Here is a 17,905-nt window from a genome sequence, read left to right as displayed (position 1 = left end):
ATACACTACATGCAAAAGAAATGACCACCAGAATTAACAGACAGGGATACAAAAAATGAAACTTCTGAAACTTACGAGTCAATAGATTAGATAACGTGAAGAAACTACAATTCAGGTTCTCACAGTGAATGGAGAAGACAGGAAGACAGTCAAGGTTACGATTAAGTCTACAGCAGTGCCAGAAAGTGTCTACAAGAGGTCTACAACTTGTGTGACGGAGGTGGAGAGGAACTCACCTTAAGCTGTAACTGTCTGTACTAACTTAGTCTATATTTTGTTGTAGTGAAGAGGTATTAGGCTGCATTGTGGGCATAGATAAGGGTTTGGCTGGACAGGAGGAACAAGTGTGAGTGTCCATATAGAATCTTGAGGCAATTTGGTTTGGAGTTATCTCTGTATTGAAATGTCTTAAGAGAAAACAGGTGAATCTTCCCTTGTATTGAGTATCTTGTATTGAATGGACAGGAGCAACAAGTGTGTGTGTCCAAATAGCACCTTGAAGCAACTGGGATTAGAAGTGTGTGGTTCTTTTTAATGTCTTTGAGAGAAAAAGGTGAATTTCCCCCAAAGATGAGGAAGTACATGTCTCTTAAACTACAGAACAGAACCATAAGACTGAAACATACTTCACTGACTTTACCCGTCCTCTAGAATTCTCTGAACTCTTTAGTATAGAGGTCATCAGGTGAAGAGCGGAAGATGGACTTGGCCTCCTCATACTGCGGGAACTGTGTGGTGTCTCCGCGAGACTTTAGCTTGGGAACCAGAGGGGCAGCAATCTACCACAACAGGGCAACAAGCAGGAACATGCAACAGTGAGCAGAGAAGGCATGAAACGTTGTCAGGAAAAATTGAGCCACTATGGAGCCATGGAATAAGAACTGTTGTGTCTGCAGTTCTAAGTTATTGGCATTTGGATGAGATTAAATGCCGCTCAGTCAAGACTTAGAATCCAGTAGACATCTGAGTGTTGAGGTGGTGGCATAATAGAGAGCAGGTCTGTTGGGCATTTGTTAAACATATTTTTGTGTGGGGGGGATTGAGTCTTTTTGAGAGGGAGTCAATTCTTATTCCATGACTTGAGCTCAAGATCTGGAACTGTTAAGTGATATCTACAAAGGTTACTGTCAAACATATTTGGGAACAGAGGAATACTTAAAACATAAGGTTGGTCTATGTACAAACTTTGAATTAAAATAAATTGTTAATTTAACTTAATAAACTCAACCAATGGCAGAGAACCCAAAGTGCTGAAAACACCACTTCCATGTAAACAAATAAAATGAAGTCCAAAGGGATTAATAAAAAAAATAATTGCATTAGGATTCTGAAAAATGCGAAAACTTAAATCCGAATGGGTGAATTATTTAATTTTCATTCAAGCCAATTGTTGTGATTTACAGTCAAACAATGTGGTCACACAGACTGACGAATGCGACACTTGTGACTTGCAGTGTTCTGAGGCAGACCTGTAACATTATGGGGCGTGCAGACCAGGCAGGTATTAAGACTGATGGACACGAGACTGATGTAATTTCAATGATATAGTGGAAAACTTTTATATTTTATTGTATTATCATATGCAATAGCAGATACCAGGCTTTAAGGTGTATTACTGAGGTCAAATAATGCCACTGACCGATGAGTTGATTAGCTGAAGCACTGAGACGGTTCCCAATGATGTTTGCTGTTAGTAAACTAAACACTCAAAACTGATTAGCTACAAAAATTGCAAGGAAAGCATGCATTGTGAACTTTATAGTAAAGTATTTAAGCAACACAACTGAAGATATAAAAACTAGTAAAGAAGTAATTGGTGATACTTTATTGAAAAAGCAATCGGCTACTCTTCAAGAACTTTACTCAGACAATTCCGTTTACGGAGGTTGCCAGCCGAGAAAAACAGCACCTTCATCACTACTCCGAGTCTCTCAACATTACTACAGACTGGAGGAATAGTCAAGTAAACTTCAAGAGGTGGAGCTTGTATGATGCTTGCTAATTTCTCATTAAAAAAATAAAAAAACACAATTAGAGTTTTCTTTAGTTTCTGAGAAAACTTTAGCATTTCTTTAAAGCAAATTTACACACAAAAAAGCATTAAATCTTTAGGCATGCGTTACTTATAGATAACTTAAAACAGAGGAAACGCTGTCATGCAAACCTAAGCAAACTGTTTTAGGTGGTGCTGGCGAGAGAAAGGTGAGTAAAAAATGAACGTCACTCAACCAGGGTGATTCTAACCTTCCTCTGATAGACAGCGATCCAGTCTGTCGAGGCAAACCACTTGTGATTCTTGATATCGTTTACGCCGTTCTTCAAGTTACCGTACCGCTTGGTGAGGTCCACCTGCAGCAGATTCCTCAAGAGGTCTTTCAGGTCAGACGAAAAGTGGCCTGGGAACCGCACCTGTGGAGGGAATGTTGCACCGTGAAGTTACGTCATAAGGGAGGAAGTAACGGCAAACTAACACCAAAACGTACATTAATAGGACACATGTCTCATCATTATCTATTGCCATTTTTTTTATATTGAAGGAAGCAGCTCAAGGGCAAAAATAAAAACTGACAAAAAAGCCCGCTAAGATTTGCTCCTGTAATTGTAAACAGAATTGAGTGGCCAAGCAGCTCAAGGGCAAAAATAAAAACCGACAAAAAAGCCCATTAAGATCTGTTCCCGTAAATGCTAACAGAAATGAGTGGCCAAGCAGCTCAAGGGCAAAAATAAAAACCCACAAAAAAGCCCATTAAGATCTGTTCCCGTAAATGCTAACAGAAATGAGTGGCCAAGCAGCTCAAGGGCAAAAATAAAAACCAACAAAAAAGCCCACTAAGATCTGTTCCTACAAATGTAAACAGAATTGAGTGACCAGAAGAGAGAGATGTCAACTTCAGATGGAGAGGCAACGTGATACTTCATTCTTGTTTCTTGTATAATCTTGAGACAATAATAAGTTTTAGACCAAATTTTTCTTCTACTATTAGGATAAAATTTAAAATATATTGCTTACCTTTCCTGATACAATTTTTTCGTATATCTGGATGGGCTGGTCGGCGAAGAATGGAGGGTAGCCGGCAGCCATTTCATAGACCAGCACTCCCAGGGCCCACCAGTCCACGGCCTTGTTGTAGCCCTGCACACACACACAGCATTGACTCAGACACATATACACTTCAGGAGAACAATACATACAAATCCTGCAGTGTTTATAAAGATCGATGATAGCAGCTTCATTTTATTTGGTATGTTTTTTTTCTTTTTTTACAGCAGAACAATACATACAAATCCTGCAGTGTTTATTAGGGTCGATGAAAGCTGGTTCATTTTATTTGTCATGTTTTTTTCTTTTTTTACAGCAAGGGAGGCAGCTCAGGACCAAAAAACTAATTCAACAACAAGAAAAGCCTGCCGGACGCTGCTTTGGACAAGAGAAAAAACATCGTGGGGTCGCTTACCTTTGAGAGGATGATCTCCGGGGCGAGGTATTCAGGTGTTCCGCATAGGGTCCACGTCCGTCCCTTGACTCTCTTGGCGAACCCGAAGTCAGTTACCTGCAAGTCAAGGAGGCGCGTGAGAACTGTCTTGTTGCATATACATGGACTATACAGTGTGAATAATATGAGGAAAAGTGTTCGTATTTTATTGATGTGTTGCTTCATAATTGTACACTGACTCAATAGTGTAAATAATGCAAGGGACAAAATGTAGTTCTGTTAATGTGTTGCTTCCTATAAACTGACTCAAAGTGCAGACAATATAAGGGAAACAGGTAACCCTATTAATGTATTGCTTCCTAAAGACTGACTCAAAGTGCAGACAATATAAGGGAAACATGTAACCCTATTAATGTATTGCTTCCTATAAACTGACTCAAAGTGCAGACAATATAAGGGAAACAGGTAACCCTATTAATGTATTGCTTCCTATAAACTGACTCAAAGTGCAGACAATATAAGGGAAACAGGTAGCCCTATTAATGTATTGCTTCCTATAAACTGACTCAATAGTATAGCAAATGTAAGATATGTTTAACCCTATAAATAATGATTCTCGCTTAGTCCACCACTGTCTCATTTCTAACCAGTGTTGCCCTAAAGGTCATCTAATTAGAGATACATGACTTGAGTGAACTACAATCTCATATACTATTGTGAGACGTGGTATGTGAGTTGCCCCGATGACTTCACTAATCTCTGCAGGTCCTGAAGGAGAATAGAACACCTGCTGACTCACCTTGAGGTATCCTTGGCTGTCTATTAGGAGGTTCTCTGGCTTTAGATCTCTGTATATGAGATCAAGGTAGTGGAGGTATTCAAATGCTAACACGATTTGGGCAGCATAAAACCGTGAGTGTGGTTCACTGGAAGAGCAAAAGAATGTGTTAGTATGGTTACGACAATGTAGGAAAATAGAAATACATTGAAACTACTTAGATTTTGAAGTGATTTAAGTGATACAACAAGTTTACTAGGAAGAAAGCTATGCAAGAATTAATCATGCCACAATAAAATGATCTAGTAATATGCAAAACTGTTGATGCTTTTAGACTTCCACAAAAAAATAATTCTTTCATATAAAAATTCTTAAATGTGAAAAAGCTGAGTTAGGATTTACAGTATCCAAGAAAATAATCTGGCATGAATATAAAAAAAAATACTGAGCTTAAAACAGACCAAAAATTACGTATTCTACACAAAAAACTAAGAAAAACAACTATCAATACATACACATACACTATATACTACATCAAAGAAGTGTATATCATGTGAATGGGTATGACAAGAGTGTAAAGGAAGGGTCTGAGGGGGGTTGAAGCACCAGCTGAAAGGGAGACAGGAGAATGAGGGGGCTGGGGGTGGGGGGCTGGCTGGCAGGGGGCTCAAGGTCTGGGGGTGGCGCTGACAGGTTGACACGACCAGAAAAAAGTGATTTGCCAGTTTTTATCATCCTAGAATCAGCTGGTGCTTGCGTGTTAGTGCCGTTTGCCTCATGTGTCCCTGGGCTCACTCCAACACGTCTCAAGAAATGTCATGCCTCTAATGTTCCGGCCGCATCATATTACCACAAGCTCAAAAAAGGGTGAAGGCAAAATCTGGTCCTGAGAATGTGTGTGTGAGATGTGGAAATGCATTTGCAGTTTAGCGTATCATTAAAAATTCATGCTGCTTTTATGGTTTGTCGTGCAGTGTGATGCAGAACACCAAGGGCAAAGTTAAATGTGACCAGACCGCTGCCTCTCTCGCAGCAGGATAATTGTGTGTCAAGCAACCGCACCACTGCTCCATGCACCCGTTGTTAGTACAGAGTGATGTGGGAGAGAGTAAGGGTCTCAGAACCTGAACTTCATCACACAAGTATGTATCCCGAGCTACTGCTGGGATGCATGAACCTGGCAATCTATAAAACATAAATCTTAGGGATTGAAGATGTGTTGCAATTGTAGCTTTGCAAACAAAAGAACAACCCACTGGCTACACACAACTACATGTATTTGTCTCAAACATTGCAAAAAGTGTTTGTCTGACTGTGATGCTACTGATGTAATAACACTTCCTTCCCAAACAACAAGGCATGCATGGGATGCAACAGGATGGATCTCTCCTCCTTACTACTGACAGGCATCTACTTGATAGCTACACGAAAATAGTGTTGTAACAACTTTTGTAAAACCTCACTTAAAACACTGGTCATTGAGATGATCTAGGAAATTTAAATGCAGATTTCTAAGTTTATGACGTGGTGCTAATTCAGTAGCAAAGAAATCTTATTGTTTGTTTCTCTGAGAATTCACGAAGATGAAACTGATGCCAAACAAAATCTTGGCTCACTGTACATACTGATCAACATTTAATGTATACTGAGAACTAGATTTGGGTGTCTAACACATTCTGGTTTGAGCTTACTGAATTATTTAGAGCACTCCATATTACTACTGAAATACTTCACTATAATCAATTTGAATCAACAAGTCGACAAAAATGCTTGAATTGAGGTGTTTGCAAGAGTGAGATTTTATGTGTGTGTCTACGCCCTGAGGCGGCATGCTGGGGCCGGACAGTCCTGACGGCCGGCCTGGCGGTGCTGCACAGGCTCTCATGCAGGCTACAAAGCTTGGGGCCACCCGGCTGCACGACCCAGGCACTACAAGTCACTGAGAACACTCTTACCTAAACCTGCCAATCTTTCTCAGGTGGGAGAACATTTCACCACCAGGCACGTACTCTAACACCATGTACAAATTGGAATTATCCTGAAAAGTTGAAGAAATATATACAGTGAGTAACAAGTCCCCACTACTGTAAACCATGGAACTGTCCAGGTATTGGGGGGGTTAATAGAAGGGGAGGGAGGGAGGGCACGGAGTTATGCTGTGGCGTCTGGGTGTTATTGCGGTGATGCTGAAGAATCATTCCCCTACGAGAAATGACATCACCTTAGGCAGTCAATTGCATCTGTAGCTCAGTGGAGTACAGTCGTGGAGCGGAGTGGCAGAAGTGGGTGTCATAATAGACGAAATAAAATGTAAAAAAAAGTGGAATGCATCAAAGAGGAGGTGAGAGAACGAGTGTAGGTGAAGAAATGATGCCGTGGAAACCTGCTGACTCCTGGAGGTGGGAGAGCTGGCGAAGGAAGAGAGAGAGAGAGAGGGAGAGGGAGAGATCGCCTGTACAGTTTAGTGAGGCATTCGGCTTAGTCATATGTCATTACCTAAATCGTCCCAGGCGCCGCAGGTGGGAAAACATCTCCCCCCCCGGCACATACTCAAGCACCATGTATAAATTGTTGTTGTCCTGCAAAAATAAAGGGATAGTAAGAATTTGATGTGGAGTGAAGGTTAGTATTTCCGATCAGTGTTTTGACTCGTATCGACAAACGCTTTCACTTATTTTTCACTTTATTTGCTACTTATTTATTCATTCTGTTTATTGCATTTTATATGAGGGTAATATTTCCATCAGTGTTCTAAGTGGTACGGACAAATGTTCTCCGCTATTTCTTACCAAATCAACATTATGGAGCAGAAACTGAGCAGACTAGTGTGAGAATGGACCCTACGTTACATTATAGTATATGGATTTGAGGCACTATTTCCATCAATGTTTTAATTATATAGACTCACATTTTCATTAACCTCTTATCATGTAGCAGAAACTGAGCAGACTAGTGTGAGAATGGACCCTACGTTACATTATAGTATATGGATTTGAGGCACTATTTCCATCAATGTTTTAATTATATAGACTCACACTTTCAATTACCTCTTATCATGGAGCAGAAACTGAGAAGACTAGAGTGAAAATGAACTCTATGCTACATTATCCATGGTTTCGAGGGAGTATTTCCATCAATGCTTTAAACATGGACTCAAACTTCCAATTACCTCTTACTAAATCAATATTATGGAGTAGAAACTGAGCAGGCTAGTGTAAAAATGAACCCTATGCTACATTATACATGGATTTGAGGTACTATTTCCATCAATGCTTTAAATATGGACTCACACTTTGAATTACCTCTTACTTAATCAATATTATGGAGCAGAAACTGAGCAGATTTGTGTGAGAATGAACCCCACGCTACATTTATATATGGATCTGAGGCGCTATTTCCATCAATGCTTTAAATATGGACTCACACTTTGAATGACCTCTTACTAAATCAATATTATGGAGCAGAAACTGAGCAGGCTAGTGTGAGAATGAGCCCTATGCTACATTATACATGGATTTGAGGCACTATTTCCATCAATGCTTTAAATATGGACTCAAACTTCCAATTACCTCTTACTAAATCAATATTATGGAGCAGAAACTGAGCAGATTTGTGTGAGAATGAACCCCACGCTACATTCAAATATGGATCTGAGGCACTATTTCCATCAATGCTTTAAATATGGACTCACACTTTGAATGACCTCTTACTAAATCAATATTATGGAGCAGAAACTGAGCAGGCTAGTGTGAGAATGAGCCCTATGCTACATTATACATGGATTTGAGGTACTATTTCCATCATGGTTTTAATAATATGGACAAACACATAATTATTTCTCACTAAATCAGTAATACGAAGCAGAAACTGAAAATATTATAGTGAAAATGACCTCTAGAATTACATTACACAATCTTGTATCATCATCATCATCATCATTTTCATATCAATCTATCCCTTTCTTTATGTGATTTTAAATACTTCTCTCTTCATTAATATTTCTACACTCTACCTTACCTCACAGAATCAAACATCATATAGAACAAAATAACCACAGTAGCAATGCACGGTAATGAATCCCTTACCCAAACTAATCAAAACACGGCTGGTAATAGTTAAAAGGGTTCGGTATGTCAGTGGCTGCAAGGGAATGGGTTAGACTGGAGGGCGTGGTGGGCAGCAGCAGACCCGGGAACGAGCCTGGAAAATGTGTGTTCTGAAGGTCTGTTATGCATGCTGACCATTACTAGGAGAGAGAACATTCACGTATACCCAAGGATGTGAGGAAATAATGAGGAAAACCCAATGAATGATGAATATGTAAGACACACCCACACCCACACCCACATTCACACCCACACCCACACACACAGGTACACCCACAGCAAATAATTCTTCTCTGGGGTCTCATAAGTAACATTATTGAGGAAAACCCAATGAATGATGAATACACAAGATACACCCACACCCACACCCACAGGCACACCCACAGCAAGTAAGTCTTCTATGGGGTCTCATAGGTAACATATTCTGGGCCTCGTAAACTATGGAGATGTATGTATGAAGAGCATAATTATTATAGTAACGCTTTCCAGAATAATAAGATACACTAATACACCTATGCAGAAGTTACAAGTGTATATCGTTAATTGTCAAACTGAAAACCTAAATCACTATAAAGTTTAACGGGTTGAAAATAATAACAAAAACAGACTGAATGACCTATCCAGACAGACATACAGACATTCACACACGCACTCACACACACACACACATGGATGACCCCTCCCCCTCCTCCCATACACATACAAATACAAACACACTCTCAGGTGACAGGTAACTCAAGGCTGTAAGAGGTGCAGACATATAGACATTCACACACGCACTCACACACACACACACACACACGGATGACCCCTCCCCTCTCCTCCCCCCACACACATACAAATAGAAACACACTCTCAGATGACACAGGTAACTCAAGGTCGTAAGAGGTCCCACAGGTGTGCATGGTGGCGGGAAGCACCTGACGAGGCTCACCTTGAAATGGAACTCTAGGCTGACGAGGAAGGGGAAGGTGATGGCCTGCAATATTCGTTTCTCGTTGAGTGTGTGTTCCACCTGCTTCAACTTCACCACCTGAGGGAAAAAAAGAATCTGTCAGGCCTCCGTATGCTCCGAGTGGAAAGCTGCCAAGTGTGTGTAAGGTGAAACACGGCTCAGAGCATCAATAAAAGACACACTAAGATACAAACTGGACTAAAACATTAACTAGACAAAAAATAATCCATGTGTTTAAATGCTAATGTAACAGAGCTGCCCACAAGAAATAAACACAATCCCCCCTAAAAAAAAAAAAAATATGACTTAAAAATATGAATAAAATAATAATAATAATAATAATAATAAAAAATGGAAAAGGAAAAAAATATATGGGTTTGTGTGGCCCCCGTCAGCAGCCTCGCCATGAATACATTAACTCCACAATCTGATGCTATCCAATGCACATCCGCACGCTCATATAAATTCATTTCATGGCCGAGTGCGCTGCGACACCCCTTGTTTTTCCGTTCCCATTCCGACATATTTTTACGTAACTGTATTTAAGTATTTTTACCAATCGCTATTCTGCTTTTAGTGTATATGGGATGGAGGTGAGGGAGGTGATAGAAAGGGGCAGAAAAGAGGAGGAGGAGGAGGAGGAAGAGAGTAGGAACAGGAAGGGACAAGAAGAGTAGAAATGGTTAGGATGGAGAAGTAAAGAAAAGGCAAGGAGAAGGAGGAGAAGGTGGAGGAGAGATGGAGATTAGGATTAGGAAGGGATGAGAAGGAAGAGAGTAGAAATGGTTAGGAAGCAGTGAAGAAAAGGCAACGAGAAGGAGGAGAAGGAGAAGAGAGAGATGAAGAGTAGGAACAGGGAGGAACAGAGAGGAGGAATGTTGAAATGGTTACAATAGAGGCGTGAAGAAAAGGCAAGGAGAAGGAGGAGGAGGAGGAGGAGGAGAGATAGACAGTAACATCTACTTACCCACCTGTCTCCCAATCAATCAATCTCTTCACCTATCTCAACCTTCATCTTCCTGTCTAGTCTATTTATCTCCCTTCCTATACCTCCTCTACCCCTTGCACGAACCAGCCAACTCGGGCAAGAATATCACACACACGAGGAGGGACGAGACAGCATTGCAGCCTCTCCTGAAGTTATGCTGGTGGGCTGGTGTTCAGGACTTAGCCAAGAACATTCATCGCAGCCCTCCTTCTCCTTTTAGCTGTTCATTGCAGTATATTCCCTTTTTTTAAGATTTCAAGAGGAGTGAGTTAGGGAGATGGAGGAGAAGGAGGAGAAGAGAGGGAGGGAGGAGGATGGAAGGGTTTGGGTAGAAGAGAGAAGAGGTGGGATGAGAAGAGACTCGGGAATGGAAGGGAAGGGAAGGGAAGGGACGGGAAAGGAGAAAAGGAATGGAAGAGGAAAAGCAAGAGTAGGGAGAGGAGGAGGAGGAACAGACAAGAGGAAGAAGAGGAAGGGAAGGAGAGGAGAGACATGGAAGAGGAGGAGGAAGGGATGAAGTAGAAGTGAAGGGAAGGAAGAGGAGGAAAAATGGGAAGGGACAGAGAGGTGAATGGAAGGAGAAGAGGAATGGAAGAGGAAGAGGAGGAGGAAGAGGGACATCAGGAGGAGGAGGAGGAGGAAGAGGAGGAGGAGGAGGAGGACAGCAGCACACGTGGAAGGGAACGTTATTGATCTTCCTCCTCCACCTCCTCCTCCTCCTCCCATTCCCTCCCTCCTCTACCTCCTCTCCCTACCTCCCATTCTCCCTCCATGACAGTGAGACAAGGATGGAGGAAAGGGAGGAGGTGGAGGGATGAGGTGGAGATCAGGGAGATGATATAATAGAGAGGATGAGGAGGAGGAGGAGGAGGAGGAGAGGGAGGAGGAGGAGTAGGAGGCCAAAAGGTAGTATTAATATTAGTTTCAGCAGTAGTAAAAGTAGTACTAATAGGATGAGTAGTAGTAGTAGTAGTAGTAGTAGTAGTTAGTCGGGAAAATAAACATGGGTGGAGGTATCAGTTATGTAGTAAAAATAAAAAAAATAGCAGTAGTAGTAGTAGTAGTAGTAGTAATAGTAGTAGTAGTAGCAATAGTAGTAGTAGTAGTAGCAATAGTAGTAGTAGTATCTTACCTTCTGCTTGTCGAGTATCTTCATGGCGTAGTACTCCTTGGTGGCTTTGTGCTGCACGAGCATGACCCGCCCGAAGGAGCCCGTGCCCAGGGTCTTGAGACGCTCGAAGTCGTCCAGGCACGCCGTGTTCTGCGGGACAAACACACACTCAGTCACGGGGTCCTCGCCTAACCATAAAATAGGAGTAGGAGTAGAAGGAATGAGAGAAGGGGTAGGAGGCGGTGGAGAGGATCAAAGATGAACTCTGGGGGGGGGGCAGCATGAGCCAGGCAAGATGGCGCCACTATAAACACTTGCCTGCGCCGACCACCACCAGGGCCCACCAAGAAAGAGTACCCCAGGCATATGCGAAACATGAAAATAAAAGAGGAAAGGGAAGAGGAAGATCGTCTGGCCAAAACTGATTAAACTTAGCCAACATATTAAAGAGAGAAAGAAAAAGAGCCAAGTTGGAAGAATGTGACAGCAAACAGCAAGACAATGAACACAAAGACCACACTGTTGACGGACAAAGAACGTAGCACACTAAAAATAAAGAGCCGGGAAATAAGAATAGGGAATTAAAGAGCGTAGAAAGAAGATAGCATTAAGGAAGGTTAAAGATACACTCATGTCCGACAACACTTGGCAAAGAGACTCCACGAATACTATGAAGCAAGAAAGAGAGAGAAAAAAAAAGAGTAGATTGACGAGAGGACAAATATAAATAAATACTGTGGTGGGAGAATGAAGAGGAGTGAGAGGGTGCACGTGGAACAACAACAACAACAACAACATCAACAACAAAACGTAAACAAAATAATTTGAAGAAAAAACAAACAAAACAAAAAACAGACATGAACTATTATTATTATTATTATTATCATCAAAATGGAACGTAAAAAATAAAAAATAAAAATATACTTGTAGAATGTGTAAGGAGTCAAGCAGTAGTAGTACAAGTGTGTGTGTGTGTGTGTGTGTGTGTGTGTGTGTGTGTGTCAGAGTCACGAGGGAGCAATATATAGGTTTGTGTTTTCTTGAGTGCCGCCTCCTCTTCTTCCTCTTCCTCCTCCTCCTCTTCTTCTTCCTCCTCCTCCTCCTGTTACATCAGCGACGCCTCAGCCCACCCAAACACCGACGACGACCATGGCAACACGACCCCCTCCCTCTCCCTCGCCCCCCCTCGCCCCCTCACTACCACCGCCTCCTACATTTTGGTCTCGGTCTTGGGTGAGTTGCATTCGTTGGTGTTTACTACGGTCCGGCCTTTGACTCGGCGCTCCCCTACGATGGCTGAAGAGAAGAAGAGGAAGAGGAAATACAGAGGAGATAAGGAAGAGGTACAGAGAGGAAGAGAAGAGAAAGGGAGGAAAGGAAGATGATAAAGATAGCAGTAGTTGAAGCAGTAATAGACGTAGTAGTAGAAGTGATAGAGAAAGGAAGAGAAGAAAGATGGGAGAAAGAAAGAGAAGAAATACGAACGGGAAGGGATATATAAAAGGAAAGGAGACATAGAAGAGGACACAAGAAAGACGATACAGAAGAAGAAAAAAGAAAAGAAAGAGTGAATAAGAAATACAGAAGAAAAAAAGATAGAGATGACGATGGGGACTGTGCGGATGGGGTAAGGAGGAGGGGGAGAGGAAGGAAGAGTGCCACATCCCCCCTCTCCCCCCTCCCTCTTGGCACTCCCCCCTGGCACACCTGACCCCGGGCGGAAGTGACGCCAGCCATGACGCCGCGGTGCCATCCTGACCCAACGAAACCTTTCCGGCATATCGGGTGTCTGCTAATGTGTGTGTGTGTGTGTGTGTGTGTGTGTGTGTGTAGCCTTCTCTCTCCTCCTTCTCCTCCCTTCTCCCCCTTTCTTTCCCTCCTTCACCTCGTCCCCTCTTCTCCTTCTCCTCCCTTCTTTCCTCTCCTGTCTCTTCCTCCTCCTTCCTCTGTCCTTCCCTTCTCTCCCTTCCCTCCTTCTAACAGTATATCCTTCTTCCTTCCCTTCTCCCCCCTCCCTACTCGTTTCTCCCTTCTTCCTTCTCCTCCCTTTCTAAATGTACCCTTCTCCCTCTGTTTCCCCTCCTCCACCTCCCCCTCTTCTCCCCCCCTCCCCCTGCCGCCACTTCCCAGTACTCTCCGATTCATTGCGCCACAAAGATCGCCCATTATAGCAATTGGTCGGCGCCCAGCCCACCTTGGCGGCGCTGCGGCGTGGTGCGTGTTCCCAGGTGTTTGCGATGCTTGCTATTTGCGGCGGGAGGGAGGGAGGGGGCTAGGGAAGAGGGAAGGAGGGAGGGAGGGAGGGGAGAGGGGGAGGGATGAAAGCAAGCAGACATGAAGAAAAGAAGCGAGGAAAGAAGGGAGGGAAAGTGTAAATAGGAAGAGAGAGAGGGAGGTTGGGAGGGAGGGAAGCAAGCAGACAGGAAAGAAAGGGAGGGATCGAGAGGGAGGAAGAGTGGGGAAATAAACAGAGGAGGAGTGAGGAGAGAGATGGGGAGGAGGGAAAGCAAGCAAACGGGGGAGGAAAGAAAGGGCGGAGTGAGGGAGGAATGCAAGAAGGAAGGGAAGGTATAAGGAGGAAGAGAGGGAGGTAGAGAGTGTGGAAAGAAAAAAAAAGAGGAGAAGAGTGAAGAGGGAGGAAAGCAAGAAGGAAGGGAAGGTATAAGGAGGAAGAGAGGGAGGGAGAGAGTGGGAAAGAAAAAAAAGAGAGGGAGAGAGTGAGGAGGGACAGAGGAAAGCAAGAAAACAGAAGACAGGAAGGAGAGAGAGAGAGAGGGACAGGTGGGAGGAAGACAGGTAGATAAAGAAAGAAAAAAAGAGAAGAAAAGAGAAGGGAGGGAAACACAAGAAAGAGGTAGACAGCAGGTAGATAGGATGACAGGTAGGACAGGTGAGGAAGAAGCTTGCGAGGGTGGAAGGAAGAGAGAAAAAGAAGGAAGGAAGGAAGGAAGGAAGGACAAGCAGGCAGGTATGAAGAGAGAGAGAGAGAGAGAGAGAGAGAGAGAGAGAGAGAGAGAGAGAGAGAGAGAGAGAGAGAGAGAGAGAGAGAGAGAGAGAGAGAGATATGGAGGAAGGTTAAGAGACAAACAGACAGATATGCAGAGGACGAACGCAGGATTAATATGAACAGCAGCGGACCCAAAATAAGCCCCTCCCCTCCCTCTCCTTCCCCTCCCCTCACGTACATCATCATCATCATCATCATCAGCCTCTTGACGTACGTGGCGCGCCCTTGCTTGTGTCCGTGGCGCGCCTTTCACGGACACGATCAAGCAACGTCATTAGACTCGGGACACTCTTGAGGAACGATGAAGCGCTGGCTGTTTGGAACCTCGACTTTGCCCTCCTCCCCTTCCGTCATCACCCCCACCATCATCACCACCACCTCCACCGTCACCACTTTCACCACCACCCGTTTCCTCATTTTCCTCCTCCTTTTCCTCTTTTTCCTCCTCCATCCCCCCTTCCTCCGTTTCCTCCTCCTCCTCCTTCTCATTTTTTCCTTCTTCAAATCCACCTTCACCAACACCTCCGTCACTATATTCCCTTTCCTCCTCCTCCTCCTCCCCTTCCTCTGTTTCTTCCTCCTCCTCCTCTTCTTCTTCTTCTTCCTTCTTCACCTCCACCTTTACCGACACCCCCATCACTATCACTCCTTCCTCCTCCTTCCCCTCTTCTTCTTTTTTCTCCTCTTCCACCTCCATCACTAACACCATCCCTTCCTTCTTTTCCTCTTCTTCCTCTTCCTCCTCCTCCTCCACTACAGCTACCAACACCCCTTCCTCCTTTTCCTTTCCTTCCTCCTCCTCCTCCTCTTCTTTCCTCCCTCCCTCTATATCTTTCTCTCCAATTCTCTCCTACACCCTCTTCTCTCTTCCCCACTAAGAACACAACAACAACAAAAAGAGTAGGCCTTCAAGGTTTAAAGCCACTGACTGCCCTACTATTGAAACAGCTTAGGCCTATCTACTATACACATAAGGAAAAGAAGAAAAAAATAAGCCTATAAGTAAAAAAAGAAAAAAAAAAGAAAAGGAGACTAACAGGTAGACCAGAAACCGGAACAGTAAAAAAAAAAAAAAGAAAAAAAAAGAAAGGTCAGTTAGATATTTGGGTAGGCCTATAACACGATGCAGGATCTGACTCTCTCTCTCTCTCTCTCTCTCTCTCTCTCTCTCTCTCTCTCTCTCTCTCTCTAACCAAGTCTTTCCTCCCCTTTTCACTTCTATCCTTTCCGCCTCCTCCTCTCTCTCTCTCTCTCTCTCTCTCTCTCTCTCTCTCTCTCTCTCTCTCTCTCTCTCTCTCTCTCTCTCTCTCTCTCTCTCTCTCTCTCTCTCTCTCTCTCTTACCTTTGCAGGACTCTTCCATTTCTCCTCAAACTCTTCTTTCGCCTTCTCGAGGAATTCTTTGACTGTGGAAGAGAAAGAGAAAAAAAAAGTTAGTGAACGTCGAAAATGGAACACAGAAAATACAAAAAGAAATGCAACACACGAGTATATAGGAAATAAAAAGGAGAATGGGAAGCGAGATAAAGAAGAGGTAAGAACATGGGAAATGGGGGAGAAAAAGAGGAGCAGAGGAGACGAATAAAAAAGGTATGGAAGGAGAAATAGAGAAGAGGTCAGAACACAGGAAATGGAGAAAAGAAAGAGGAGGAAAGGAAAAGAAATGAAGAAGGAATAGGAAGAAGAGGTCAAAACACAGGGAATGAAGTAGAGAAAGAGGAGAGGAAAACAAAATAAATAAGGAATTGGAAGCAAAATATAGAGGAGGTCAGAACACAGGGAATGGAGGAGAGAAAGAGAAGGAAAGGAAGAAAATAAAGAAGGAAAAGGAAGGAAAATATAGAGGTCAGAATATGGAGAGAGGAAAGAAAGAGAAGGAAAGGAAAACAAAATAAAGAAGGAAAAGGAAGGAAAATATAAAGAGGTCAGAATATGGAGAGAGGAAAGAAAGAGAAGGAAAGGAAAACAAAATAAATAAGGAAAAGGAAGGAAAATATAAAACAGAGGAAAGAAAGAGGAAAGAAAAAAAAGATAACTTCCCTAACCAAAGAAATAAAAGAGAATAAGATAGATAGATAGATAGACATAGATAGATAGAGAGCAAAGGAAATGGAAAAGGAGCGTAGGAAATAGAAAAGGAAGTGGGAAAAATCATAGGAAAAAAGTAGCGAGTCAGGAAATGGACTGGAAATAGGAATCGAAAGAAAATAAGGAAAAAAAAAACATTAAAAAGCAACTTATTTATAACGATTGATGTAAACACGATGATGATGATGATGATGATGGCAATAGTCCTCCTCCTCCTCCTCCTCCTCCTCCTCCTCCTCTTCATCCTCATTTGGGTCGGCTTTCAAAACAGACAGGTGAAAACGACGCGGTGAAATTAGACAGAAAAAAAGAAAGGAAAAAAAAAAGGATGATCAGGCGCTCCACTTTTAAGCTAACACTGTGAAACTTTTCTCCACCTGTCCTCCTCCTCCTCCTCCTCCTCTTCCTCCTCCTCTTCTTCCTCCTCCTCCTCTTACAAATTTCAGTTAATAAGCTACACCTGCCTTCCTTCCTCTCTTCCTTCCGCCTCCTTCCCTCCTCTCTTTCTTTTTCTCTCTCCAGTTCTTTCCTCCCTTCTTTCTTTCTTTCCTCTCTTTCTCTCTTCACTTCTCTCCTCTCCTCTATCACTTTTTAATTCTTTTCTTTCTTCTTTCTTTCTTTTCTTTTTCTCCTTTCGACTTTATCTCTTTTTTTTCCCTCTCCGTCTCTCTCTTCGGTCTATCTTTCTTTATTTCTCTCCTTTCCTTTTCGTTCTCTCTCTCTCTCTCTCTCTCTCTCTCTCATGTAATTAAGCCACGCCCACATTTTTTTACCTTGACAAGCGCGGCCACACCCTCAACAACAACAACAACAACAACAACAACAGCACACGAGATGATGAAAAAATAATAAGGCTCAAATCCGACTCTCTCTCTCTCTCTCTCTCTCTCTCTAATGCTGGAGGAGGAGGAGGAGGAGGAAACGGAGGTAACAAGTCGGTTGTGTTATGGTTCTAAATATAAACTGTAGGGGAGGAGGAGGAGGAGGAGGAGGAGGAGGAGGAGGAGGAGGAACATGTATAAGTCACGTGTTCTGCTACTTCAATTAGTCTCTCTCTCTCTCTCTCTCTCTCTCTCTCTCTCTCTCTCTCTCTCTCTCTCTCTCTCTCTCTCGGGAAACACAAAACAACAGGAATATAACACGAACACAACACGTCTAAAGATACCCCTCGACACACACACACACACACACACACACACACACACTTATAAACAAATTACGCAACACATATAGACGCAACACGTGACCTTAATGTCCTTCCTGCAAACCCCCCCTCCCCCCCCTGCACCTCCCCACCCGCCTGCCCGCTGTGTGTGTGTGTGTGTGTGTGTGTGTGTGTGTGTGTGTGTGTATGCCAAAACAAAGGTTAGCACACACAGCCTTCACAAGCAGCAGGGATGGCAAGGGTTTCGTCGCATATAATTAGTTGAATCGTCTGTA

General features: G+C 43.0%; 1 protein-coding gene across 6 annotated transcripts in view; it reads right to left on the bottom strand.

Annotated features, from left to right (window-relative positions):
* The window catches only part of LOC126998185 (cAMP-dependent protein kinase catalytic subunit 1), a 73,817-nt gene that overhangs the window by 5,547 nt on the left and 50,365 nt on the right, over positions 1-17,905 (bottom strand). For 3 of the 6 annotated variants that reach the window (XM_050859638.1, XM_050859637.1, XM_050859633.1), the window contains exons 2-10: positions 15,722-15,783; positions 11,394-11,522; positions 9,253-9,351; positions 6,168-6,250; positions 4,234-4,360; positions 3,456-3,551; positions 3,011-3,133; positions 2,245-2,409; positions 627-779 (exon numbers count right to left, since the gene is read on the bottom strand). In XM_050859638.1, the coding sequence (XP_050715595.1) occupies positions 648-779; positions 2,245-2,409; positions 3,011-3,133; positions 3,456-3,551; positions 4,234-4,360; positions 6,168-6,250; positions 9,253-9,351; positions 11,394-11,522; positions 15,722-15,783 (1,016 nt within the window). In that variant the 3' untranslated portion in view covers positions 627-647. Of the gene's footprint in view, positions 1-626; positions 780-2,244; positions 2,410-3,010; positions 3,134-3,455; positions 3,552-4,233; positions 4,361-6,167; positions 6,251-6,708; positions 6,792-9,252; positions 9,352-11,393; positions 11,523-15,721; positions 15,784-17,905 lie in introns of all 6 variants that reach the window. The other 3 variants (XM_050859634.1, XM_050859636.1, XM_050859635.1) reach the window with 3 other exon arrangements.

The sequence above is a fragment of the Eriocheir sinensis genome, chromosome 13, assembly GCF_024679095.1.
Source record: "Eriocheir sinensis breed Jianghai 21 chromosome 13, ASM2467909v1, whole genome shotgun sequence".
In the NCBI taxonomy this organism is placed as follows: domain Eukaryota; kingdom Metazoa; phylum Arthropoda; class Malacostraca; order Decapoda; family Varunidae; genus Eriocheir; species Eriocheir sinensis.
The sequence above is the reverse complement of the archived record's forward strand: the minus strand, read 5'-3'. Positions and strand labels throughout refer to the sequence as shown.